Here is a 12,610-nt window from a genome sequence, read left to right as displayed (position 1 = left end):
CTCTTTTGACTTTCATTTATTCTTTGCATTACAGAAGTGTTTGCTTTTTCCCCCCTTAGTTATTTGGAGAATAAGAATCTCAAAAAGACCCTCCACAGTAGTGGTTTAGAGGGTATATTTATGCACACAACATGCATATTTTCCTCATTAAGTTGCGGAGCCATTTCCATGTTTATTCTGGAAGTCATCAACTTTGTTGCTAACAAGTCCTTACTGTTTTGCTCCTTACGCATTGTCTTGAGAGACTTATTAATTATTTTTATGGAGCCGAAGCAGCGAGCTGAACAAGCTTTTGCAGGTAGAGCGTGGCTGGCTTGTGGAGGAAGCACTGGACTCAGGTCTGAACTGGCCAGCCAGTTTCTTTGTAGGATTCCAGCTTAAAGGAAAGGGGGGCCTAGGACAGGTTTGCCGGGAGGAGCAATTTCCACCGCTCTGTAGCTCGTCCTGAGGGCTGTGCCACTTTGGACCTTGCTTCATTTTTCAAGTTGAGCTCCTGTCGTTTTAAGAACTGTAACTTGTCTTTTTTATTGCATGTGCTTGCTTTTAGGAATTTCACGTTTCTGAAGATTTTAATAAAATGAATTTTATCAAGACCTATCCAGGTAATGACACACACTTTGGCATGTGTACACATTTAGATACATACACACACACAAAGCTAGAATGTCCTCTCCTATGATATAAGGTAGGTTTCCATGTTAACATTTCCATGTTATGGCACTGGTTATATGAGAGACTATAATAAGTTATTTATCATCCTTTCCTGCTTCCTGACTTTGAAATTTTTATGTACTGGGTTACAATGCAAAATTTAATTTCACCATTCTTTCTATTATTGGAGGAAGATATGCACTGTTTCCAGGTTTTGATTGACATACAGCACAGTATACATGTGTGTGTTTGTGTGTACATGCACGTGTCTGTGAGTGCAATTAATAGTTAGCTGTATAAATGTGTGTGCTCTTGACTGTGACAATGACTCCAGATGTTTACTTTGGATGACTTAAGGTAAATTCCTGCAAGCAGCACAGCCAGGTCACTCACTAAGCTGTTATTTTAATGCTACAGAATTGGTTCTGCAAACTCTTGCCAAGCAAAAGTGCAGCTCCCTGGGGAGCCCTCTCGCTGGATCTTCCCAACACTGCTGCCTTATTATTTGATACCAGATCAGCAGAAAAGTTAACAGTTTTAAAATGGCCTGAGCTTTATTTAGTGTTGGTCATTTGTTTTTCGTGAATCTCCATTCACAATGTGTGCCTCTGTTCCCAGGGAATTGCAGTGTGTTGTAACTGAGTTAAAAAGGTGTCCTTTGGAACATCTGTGACATACACATTTTATAAAATATGTATTTAAGTTGTCCCAGTTCTCTATGTGCTGTATGTTTTGTGGTGGTTTTGTTTGCATTTCATTGGTAACTTATGACATCTCAAAAACTATGTGGAAGACTGACTAGGGTTTGCCCCGTTTTTAATTTTACCCCAAGGGAGAGTTTAGAGGCTGTGGGTGAGGCAGGGTAAGCGTTAGTGAGCTTCACTGTCCTGTCCTAAAGAAAACACTGACAAACTTCAACAGCAGAAAGGATCCGAGCCTGTAAACAAGGCAGCTCTTCCTGAGAGTCAGCCTGAGGTCCTGACCGTGAGCTGAGAGACACATGCCTTGTCCAGTTTGACAGCCACGGATTTAGTGGGAAAAAGTGGGGTCAGTCAGATCAAACTCTTCCTTTACTTCAAGCTTATTCTGTGAATAAAAGCCGTGTCTCTCAGCTTTTGTATCTGAAATTAATAAGCACCTTGTGTTTATGGAAATTAGAAATACCATTAGATCAGAAAAAAGTAAAACAAAAGCCACTCAGACCACAGCAGTTGCTCAGACACCCAGTCACCAACCAGGGGTCAGGTCGCTGGAACCCAGAGCCCAGAGCTGGAGCACCCCCGGAGTTTCGGGGTCCTCAAGAGCATGTGGTTTGTGTGCATGACAATTCCACTGACTGACTGTGTTCCTCAGGTCTTCTGAAGCCGCTCACACAGCTGGGGCAAAGGTCTCCTCTTCTCTTTCTCACCTCTGACTACATTCATTAGTTAGAGCATTTATTAGACACCAACTGTCTGTAAAGCTTTGTGCCAGATGAAGCCGTCATTCCACTGTCTGGGGGTGGCCTGCAGTCAGCCAGAAACATTTCAGAGTTATAGAAAAGCTTCCTCCAGCCGGGCGTGGTAGCGCACGCCTTTAATCCCAGCATTTAGGAGGCAGAGGCAGGTGGATTTCTGAGTTCGAGGCCAGCCTGGTCTACAGAGTGAGTTCCAGGACAGCCAGGGCTATACAGAGAAACCCTGTCTCAAAAAACAAACAAACAAACAAGAAACAAAAGAGAAAAGCTTCCTCCTTTCTCAGCCACTGCATCAAAGAACTTCACAGATGGTCTGTCTCTATAAATAATAGTAAAAAGCTATACACAAAAATAAAAAGAAATTTATTTGATAATGATTTGTTTAAAAATGGGTATATCTTTTACTAGATAAGTACAAAAGACACTAGCTAGGTATATAAGTTACCTTTCTGGTTGCAGTGATCAAAGACCTAACAAAAGACAAACTAAGAGAGAAAAGGTTAATGTTATCATAAAGTTTGAGGGTCATACACTGCAGTCATCAACAGCTACAATGTACCTTTGCTGTCCTGAGAAAACCCCATAACTGTCCATATAGACTGCATAGTATTAAGATTGTCAGAACAAAAATTAAAATGTTCCTTTGAGCACAGTTATGCTGCATATCCTCCCTTGAAGATGGAATGGTTTCTGTCTAATTAGGAACTTGTCACAATTTCCTTTCATAGAGCACTTCACAAGAGATTTTTTTTCCCACTTCTGTCATATTTGATGTTCCAAATAGATTTTAAGAACTAGTTGAGTGCATATTACTTTTAGCTTCAGAAGATATCATTTATATTTAAGAGGCATTTAACTATTATAAATTATTTTTATGACTTAAAAAAAAGTCAAAAAGGGCTAGTGAGATGGCTTTGCGGGTAGGAGCACTGACTGCTCTTCTGAAGGTCCTGAGTTCAAATCCCAGCAACCACATGGTGGCTCACAACCACCCATAATGACATCTGATGCCCTCTTCTGACAGAGACAGCTACAGTGTACTTATGTGTAAATAATAAATAAATCTTTATAAAAAAAAGTCAAAAAATAAAATAAAATAAAATGTTTCTTTGAACTTAGTGAGGCAGACAGATAATTTTTTTAATTTATTTCTCTTCTGTTACTGGAATACCAGAATCTTGCTTCAGCACTGGTGGTTCCTCGGTGGCTCCTGGCTTCTGACAGTCTTCCATTTGGGGTGGTCCGGGGCTTTGGGAAGAGCCTGTGCCAGTGCCCAGTGCGTGGGGGAGTGAAAAGAGGCAGACTGTCTGGAACCTTCCTGGGACCATGCCAGCATAGCCCCTTTTACGCTGTGGAAGCTGAGCCCCAGCTTTCTCAGTGAGGAGAGGTCCTCCTGTCCTGAGGGGCACTGACCCTCCCTCTGTCTCCCTGCAGCCCACCAGAACCGCGTGTCTGCTATCATCTTCAGCCTGGCTGCCGAGTGGGTGATCAGCACTGGCCACGACAAGTGTGTGAGCTGGATGTGCACGCGCAGCGGGAATATGCTTGGCCGCCACTTCTTCTCGTCGTGGGCTTCCTGTTTGCAGTATCCTTCAGAGTGCCGGACCCCTCCTCCCATTGTTAGCTGCTTTGAAGACAGAATGACTCCTGTGGATTTATCCTAAAATCCAAGAACCTCTGTGTCTCCTTTTCTTTGGTATAGAGTGTATCTGTGAAAAATAATGTCATAAATGTGTTTTCTGTGAGAACTGTTAATTATTTTTATACAAAGTTGTAGAGCCAGGCTAATGCCCGCCCTTCATTCCTATCATTGCAAAATGGAAGACTGTGCCTCACCCTGTGCTTCACAAGTGGGCTGCCAGGAGCGGCATACAAAACTTCCTTTCATGCTTTTTTTTTTTTCTTTTAAGGGCTTTAATTCTTACAGTACTGTCACAGGTACCTCAAGTTCCCAGACGATAACAACCCCTGCTTTCACATCCCAACTTTACCCATAGTGCACCTCTGCTCCAGGTGACCTCTGGTTGCTGTTTGCACCAGCACTGACAGGAGATGCACTGACCAGAGGTGATCAACAGCAGACAGCACCCTGCATAGTTCGCTCTTACAGTTGAATGGAAGAGCAAAATTCCTTTTCTTTTTGCCCCACCAAAAGTTTTCATTTAAAACATTTGTTATAAGCCAACAAGATGGCTCAGTGGAGTTGGTCTTTACTGCCCCAAGCCTGATAACTCAAGTTTGATCCCTGGGTCCAACATGGAAGAGAACTGACTTTTGAATGTAGTCCTCTGACCTCTACACTTGGTTCATGGATGGTGCCATGGTGCACCTCTTGCACAAACAAATGTAAAATAACTTTTTCTTTTTTTTTTTTTTTCTTTTTTTTTTTTTTTTTTTTGGTTTTTCGAGACAGGGTTTCTCTGTATAGCCCTGGCTGTCCTGGAACTCACTTTGTAGACCAGGCTGGCCTCGAACTCAGAAATCCGCCTGCCTCTGCCTCCCAAGTGCTGGGATTAAAGGTGTGTGCCACCACACCCGGCGTAAAATAACTTTCTTAATTTTTGTTACAAATGAATGTACAACATGAGATAATTAAGATAAAAATTTAAAATATACTGTACAGTTTAGGCTCAAGAGAGAAGTGCTCATATATTAATTATATTACATCATAATATATTATATTCTAAGTGAGTTTTTCTGTCACGTATAAGCCTTCTCATAATAGCTTTGCAGAACACGGCTCGAAGTCACAGCCATGGCCTGGCTTGTAGTTCTCCTGACCTCTGCCTCCTGAACACTAGCCGTCTCTCTGTTGTTTTCTATACAGTGCTGGTGTTCTACAAGTGTCTTGGTTACAGAGTGAGCAAGGAATGAATCGCTACCGGTAATTAATATGCTTCAAGCTGGCTGCCACAACAGATAGCTGATGTCCGCATTATGGAACTGTAAAGTAAGCCATTGTCGTCATTTAAAGTTGGATTATCCCTAGGCAAAAAGGAAGATAAGTCCATGTCCTGAAGTTGCTGTCAGTATGACATCATTTGTATAGATATTTCATAAAACATCATGATGAGTGTGTGTGTGTGTGTGCGTGCGTGTATACGCACACACTGTCTTCACTATTTAGCAATTTTAATGGATTCTTACAACTCGACTGTAACTGCCTGTGTGTCTTCTCTACCAGCTCACATGACGTTTATTGCTGGTTCCTGTGATCCTGCCCTCGATGTACCAGCTGTTGGATGGATACTTGCTTTCCTTAAGATCTGATGCTGAGTTTTTCTTTCAGTGTCTGCCTATCACCATGTGACTCCAGATCTGTGGCTGGCGTGGCTTGCTGTGTGCGAGTGTGTTGAAATGGGTCCATTACCTTTCCTTGACTGCTCTCCACAGGTATGATCTGGACACTCAGCACGCCTTTGTTGGCGATTACTCGGGACAGATCACCCTGCTGAAGCTGGAGCAGAACACTTGTTCAGTTATCACGACCCTCAAGGGACATGAAGGTGGGCTCAGGTCACCAGCTTTTCAACTAGTTCAGGCATCCAAATTCAGTCCTCAGCTCTGTGGGTTTGGGGAGTGGTCCACTCCTTGAGAACTGCCATATTTCAGTTTGAGTTCCGTGTGTTGGCATTGAAAAGAAAGCTGAGGTTCAGGTGTGAGGTCTGTTTCATACATCAGAAATCCTGTCTAAATTGTTCAAATGGATGCTTTGTATTGCTTATCTTGTTTACTTATTGGTTGGTTGGTTTTTAAGGCAGGTCTGATGGTAACCCAGGCTGACCTGAAAGTTCATGTGCAGCTCAGGCTGGCCTCAGTTCATAATAATCCTCCTCCATCAGCCTAAATGCTGGGATGACAGTTGGGAGCCACCATACCCAAGAACCTTTAAAATTATTGTTTCTATAAGAACTTTTTTGGGAAGTGTGTGCAGTACTGGTTTTGATCCCAGGCCTGGTTCATGCCAAGTGAGAACTCTATCTCTAACCTATGCCTCCATCCCCAGACCATTTCTTTTAAACAGACCTTTGGAAGAATTCTCATTATTGCCGTTCTGATTCTGTTAGTTTCTAGAGTGGTACCATTAGAGAAACTCCATGGGGTGGTCAGCCTGGCACTTGGTCAGTGTACTCTGAATCAGGACTAGGTTCACTCATTGTATGGAGGCAGGTCTCTATAGAGGAATGTAAAATTCCCGGTGGCCGAGCTGTGTAAACCTTTATGTACATGTGGGTGATAAGTTCATTTCACTGAGCTGAAATGCAGTATGGACTTTAGAGTTTGTTGGATCTCATTTCTGTTGAGTCACAGATTGGAAGTTTGAGGTCCTGTAGTTTAGACTGAAAAGCTGAAGATTTGTTGAGAGGATTGATGTGGATCTGTTTAAGATGGTACTTGTACTTAGTACCTTGTGCTTAGGCTTTCAAGTGCAGCAAGTTGGGCATCTCACACACTTTAGCTAAACCGTTTAGATGTACTAGACTGTCCAAGATCAGGGACTCTGGGGGAGGTAAAAGGGAAATGAACGTGGAAACTCTGTGGCAGAGAAGCAAAGCTCCCGAGCAGCCCCTCCCAAGCACGGCAGATTCTCTCATGACCTCGGAACCTTTCAGGGTCTCAGAGCTTCTGAGGGCAGAGCGGGCACTAAGACTCCTTAGTGGTTTTCCAGGTCAGCATGTTTCTCTGTGGTTTAGGCCGCTGACTGACACATGAGGGCCATTGGACTCAGCAGAATTCACGGGGAAAAATGGGGCCACTGCGCTCACTCTGCCAACCTCTTTTTGTTTTGTCCTTGGCTTTTATTATGCTTTGAGAAACCTTATGTGAGAAACTGGCTTTTCTTCCTTTCTTGTGCACGTGACCACTTCACTTTCTGTATACCTCCAGGAGAATTATTAGCCTGTGCCACTGGCTCAGGATTAGTTTGTTAGCAGCTGGTGCCTAGATCAGTAGTAACAACTGAAGACACCCTGCAAGAGAAATCTCTCCATACGAAAGATTTCCCCAAGGGCATCCCATTTGATAAGTTAGCAGTGTATGAAATGTAAGGGCTGAGCCAGTCTGTCTTGCTTCCTTTCTTCCTCTCCTTTCCTTTCCTTTCCTTTCCTTTCCTTTCCTTTCCTTTCCTTTCCTTTCCTTTCCTTTCCTTTCCTTTCCTTTCCTTTCCTTTCCCTTCCTTCTTCCCCTCTTCCCTCTCTCCCTTCCTCCCTCTCTCCTTCTCTCCCTCTCTTTGGTCAAACTTCTTTGGCACATTTACTTAGTAAACTTACTTTTTTTTTTTTTTTTTTTTTTTTTTTGGTTTTTTGCGAGACAGGGTTTCTCTGTATAGCCCTGGCTATCCTGGAACTCACTTTGTAGACCAGGCTGGCCTCGAACTCAGAAATTCGCCTGCCTCTGCCTCCCGAGTGCTGGGATTAAAGGCGTGCGCCACCACGCCCGGCTAGAGGGTATATTTATGCACACAACATGCATATTTTCCTCATTAAGTTGCGGAGCCATTTCCATGTTTATTCTGGAAGTCATCAACTTTGTTGCTAACAAGTCCTTACTGTTTTGCTCCTTACGCATTGTCTTGAGAGACTTATTAATTATTTTTATGGAGCCGAAGCAGCGAGCTGAACAAGCTTTTGCAGGTAGAGCGTGGCTGGCTTGTGGAGGAAGCACTGGACTCAGGTCTGAACTGGCCAGCCAGTTTCTTTGTAGGATTCCAGCTTAAAGGAAAGGGGGGCCTAGGACAGGTTTGCCGGGAGGAGCAATTTCCACCGCTCTGTAGCTCGTCCTGAGGGCTGTGCCACTTTGGACCTTGCTTCATTTTTCAAGTTGAGCTCCTGTCGTTTTAAGAACTGTAACTTGTCTTTTTTATTGCATGTGCTTGCTTTTAGGAATTTCACGTTTCTGAAGATTTTAATAAAATGAATTTTATCAAGACCTATCCAGGTAATGACACACACTTTGGCATGTGTACACATTTAGATACATACACACACACAAAGCTAGAATGTCCTCTCCTATGATATAAGGTAGGTTTCCATGTTAACATTTCCATGTTATGGCACTGGTTATATGAGAGACTATAATAAGTTATTTATCATCCTTTCCTGCTTCCTGACTTTGAAATTTTTATGTACTGGGTTACAATGCAAAATTTAATTTCACCATTCTTTCTATTATTGGAGGAAGATATGCACTGTTTCCAGGTTTTGATTGACATACAGCACAGTATACATGTGTGTGTTTGTGTGTACATGCACGTGTCTGTGAGTGCAATTAATAGTTAGCTGTATAAATGTGTGTGCTCTTGACTGTGACAATGACTCCAGATGTTTACTTTGGATGACTTAAGGTAAATTCCTGCAAGCAGCACAGCCAGGTCACTCACTAAGCTGTTATTTTAATGCTACAGAATTGGTTCTGCAAACTCTTGCCAAGCAAAAGTGCAGCTCCCTGGGGAGCCCTCTCGCTGGATCTTCCCAACACTGCTGCCTTATTATTTGATACCAGATCAGCAGAAAAGTTAACAGTTTTAAAATGGCCTGAGCTTTATTTAGTGTTGGTCATTTGTTTTTCGTGAATCTCCATTCACAATGTGTGCCTCTGTTCCCAGGGAATTGCAGTGTGTTGTAACTGAGTTAAAAAGGTGTCCTTTGGAACATCTGTGACATACACATTTTATAAAATATGTATTTAAGTTGTCCCAGTTCTCTATGTGCTGTATGTTTTGTGGTGGTTTTGTTTGCATTTCATTGGTAACTTATGACATCTCAAAAACTATGTGGAAGACTGACTAGGGTTTGCCCCGTTTTTAATTTTACCCCAAGGGAGAGTTTAGAGGCTGTGGGTGAGGCAGGGTAAGCGTTAGTGAGCTTCACTGTCCTGTCCTAAAGAAAACACTGACAAACTTCAACAGCAGAAAGGATCCGAGCCTGTAAACAAGGCAGCTCTTCCTGAGAGTCAGCCTGAGGTCCTGACCGTGAGCTGAGAGACACATGCCTTGTCCAGTTTGACAGCCACGGATTTAGTGGGAAAAAGTGGGGTCAGTCAGATCAAACTCTTCCTTTACTTCAAGCTTATTCTGTGAATAAAAGCCGTGTCTCTCAGCTTTTGTATCTGAAATTAATAAGCACCTTGTGTTTATGGAAATTAGAAATACCATTAGATCAGAAAAAAGTAAAACAAAAGCCACTCAGACCACAGCAGTTGCTCAGACACCCAGTCACCAACCAGGGGTCAGGTCGCTGGAACCCAGAGCCCAGAGCTGGAGCACCCCCGGAGTTTCGGGGTCCTCAAGAGCATGTGGTTTGTGTGCATGACAATTCCACTGACTGACTGTGTTCCTCAGGTCTTCTGAAGCCGCTCACACAGCTGGGGCAAAGGTCTCCTCTTCTCTTTCTCACCTCTGACTACATTCATTAGTTAGAGCATTTATTAGACACCAACTGTCTGTAAAGCTTTGTGCCAGATGAAGCCGTCATTCCACTGTCTGGGGGTGGCCTGCAGTCAGCCAGAAACATTTCAGAGTTATAGAAAAGCTTCCTCCAGCCGGGCGTGGTAGCGCACGCCTTTAATCCCAGCATTTAGGAGGCAGAGGCAGGTGGATTTCTGAGTTCGAGGCCAGCCTGGTCTACAGAGTGAGTTCCAGGACAGCCAGGGCTATACAGAGAAACCCTGTCTCAAAAAACAAACAAACAAACAAGAAACAAAAGAGAAAAGCTTCCTCCTTTCTCAGCCACTGCATCAAAGAACTTCACAGATGGTCTGTCTCTATAAATAATAGTAAAAAGCTATACACAAAAATAAAAAGAAATTTATTTGATAATGATTTGTTTAAAAATGGGTATATCTTTTACTAGATAAGTACAAAAGACACTAGCTAGGTATATAAGTTACCTTTCTGGTTGCAGTGATCAAAGACCTAACAAAAGACAAACTAAGAGAGAAAAGGTTAATGTTATCATAAAGTTTGAGGGTCATACACTGCAGTCATCAACAGCTACAATGTACCTTTGCTGTCCTGAGAAAACCCCATAACTGTCCATATAGACTGCATAGTATTAAGATTGTCAGAACAAAAATTAAAATGTTCCTTTGAGCACAGTTATGCTGCATATCCTCCCTTGAAGATGGAATGGTTTCTGTCTAATTAGGAACTTGTCACAATTTCCTTTCATAGAGCACTTCACAAGAGATTTTTTTTCCCACTTCTGTCATATTTGATGTTCCAAATAGATTTTAAGAACTAGTTGAGTGCATATTACTTTTAGCTTCAGAAGATATCATTTATATTTAAGAGGCATTTAACTATTATAAATTATTTTTATGACTTAAAAAAAAGTCAAAAAGGGCTAGTGAGATGGCTTTGCGGGTAGGAGCACTGACTGCTCTTCTGAAGGTCCTGAGTTCAAATCCCAGCAACCACATGGTGGCTCACAACCACCCATAATGACATCTGATGCCCTCTTCTGACAGAGACAGCTACAGTGTACTTATGTGTAAATAATAAATAAATCTTTATAAAAAAAAGTCAAAAAATAAAATAAAATAAAATGTTTCTTTGAACTTAGTGAGGCAGACAGATAATTTTTTTAATTTATTTCTCTTCTGTTACTGGAATACCAGAATCTTGCTTCAGCACTGGTGGTTCCTCGGTGGCTCCTGGCTTCTGACAGTCTTCCATTTGGGGTGGTCCGGGGCTTTGGGAAGAGCCTGTGCCAGTGCCCAGTGCGTGGGGGAGTGAAAAGAGGCAGACTGTCTGGAACCTTCCTGGGACCATGCCAGCATAGCCCCTTTTACGCTGTGGAAGCTGAGCCCCAGCTTTCTCAGTGAGGAGAGGTCCTCCTGTCCTGAGGGGCACTGACCCTCCCTCTGTCTCCCTGCAGCCCACCAGAACCGCGTGTCTGCTATCATCTTCAGCCTGGCTGCCGAGTGGGTGATCAGCACTGGCCACGACAAGTGTGTGAGCTGGATGTGCACGCGCAGCGGGAATATGCTTGGCCGCCACTTCTTCTCGTCGTGGGCTTCCTGTTTGCAGTATCCTTCAGAGTGCCGGACCCCTCCTCCCATTGTTAGCTGCTTTGAAGACAGAATGACTCCTGTGGATTTATCCTAAAATCCAAGAACCTCTGTGTCTCCTTTTCTTTGGTATAGAGTGTATCTGTGAAAAATAATGTCATAAATGTGTTTTCTGTGAGAACTGTTAATTATTTTTATACAAAGTTGTAGAGCCAGGCTAATGCCCGCCCTTCATTCCTATCATTGCAAAATGGAAGACTGTGCCTCACCCTGTGCTTCACAAGTGGGCTGCCAGGAGCGGCATACAAAACTTCCTTTCATGCTTTTTTTTTTTTCTTTTAAGGGCTTTAATTCTTACAGTACTGTCACAGGTACCTCAAGTTCCCAGACGATAACAACCCCTGCTTTCACATCCCAACTTTACCCATAGTGCACCTCTGCTCCAGGTGACCTCTGGTTGCTGTTTGCACCAGCACTGACAGGAGATGCACTGACCAGAGGTGATCAACAGCAGACAGCACCCTGCATAGTTCGCTCTTACAGTTGAATGGAAGAGCAAAATTCCTTTTCTTTTTGCCCCACCAAAAGTTTTCATTTAAAACATTTGTTATAAGCCAACAAGATGGCTCAGTGGAGTTGGTCTTTACTGCCCCAAGCCTGATAACTCAAGTTTGATCCCTGGGTCCAACATGGAAGAGAACTGACTTTTGAATGTAGTCCTCTGACCTCTACACTTGGTTCATGGATGGTGCCATGGTGCACCTCTTGCACAAACAAATGTAAAATAACTTTTTCTTTTTTTTTTTTTTTCTTTTTTTTTTTTTTTTTTTTGGTTTTTCGAGACAGGGTTTCTCTGTATAGCCCTGGCTGTCCTGGAACTCACTTTGTAGACCAGGCTGGCCTCGAACTCAGAAATCCGCCTGCCTCTGCCTCCCAAGTGCTGGGATTAAAGGTGTGTGCCACCACACCCGGCGTAAAATAACTTTCTTAATTTTTGTTACAAATGAATGTACAACATGAGATAATTAAGATAAAAATTTAAAATATACTGTACAGTTTAGGCTCAAGAGAGAAGTGCTCATATATTAATTATATTACATCATAATATATTATATTCTAAGTGAGTTTTTCTGTCACGTATAAGCCTTCTCATAATAGCTTTGCAGAACACGGCTCGAAGTCACAGCCATGGCCTGGCTTGTAGTTCTCCTGACCTCTGCCTCCTGAACACTAGCCGTCTCTCTGTTGTTTTCTATACAGTGCTGGTGTTCTACAAGTGTCTTGGTTACAGAGTGAGCAAGGAATGAATCGCTACCGGTAATTAATATGCTTCAAGCTGGCTGCCACAACAGATAGCTGATGTCCGCATTATGGAACTGTAAAGTAAGCCATTGTCGTCATTTAAAGTTGGATTATCCCTAGGCAAAAAGGAAGATAAGTCCATGTCCTGAAGTTGCTGTCAGTATGACATCATTTGTATAGATATTTCATAAA

General features: G+C 42.8%; 1 protein-coding gene across 9 annotated transcripts in view; it reads left to right on the top strand.

Moving 5' to 3' along the window:
• The window catches only part of Wdfy1 (WD repeat and FYVE domain containing 1), a 73,882-nt gene that overhangs the window by 45,886 nt on the left and 15,386 nt on the right, over nucleotides 1–12,610 (top strand). For 4 of the 9 annotated variants that reach the window (XM_017322386.2, XM_030242794.1, XM_030242799.1 and 1 more), the window contains exons 5-7: nucleotides 548–602; nucleotides 3,542–3,692; nucleotides 5,501–7,248. In XM_017322386.2, the coding sequence (XP_017177875.1) occupies nucleotides 548–602; nucleotides 3,542–3,692; nucleotides 5,501–5,702 (408 nt within the window). In that variant the 3' untranslated portion in view covers nucleotides 5,703–7,248. Of the gene's footprint in view, nucleotides 1–547; nucleotides 603–3,541; nucleotides 3,856–5,500; nucleotides 7,249–7,435; nucleotides 8,045–10,983; nucleotides 11,135–12,610 lie in introns of those variants that run through there. The other 5 variants (NM_001111279.1, NM_027057.3, XM_030242801.1 and 2 more) reach the window with 5 other exon arrangements.

Source organism: Mus musculus, chromosome 1 (genome assembly GCF_000001635.26).
Source record: "Mus musculus strain C57BL/6J chromosome 1, GRCm38.p6 C57BL/6J".
In the NCBI taxonomy this organism is placed as follows: domain Eukaryota; kingdom Metazoa; phylum Chordata; class Mammalia; order Rodentia; family Muridae; genus Mus; species Mus musculus.
This window is presented reverse-complemented; position numbering and strand designations above follow the sequence as displayed.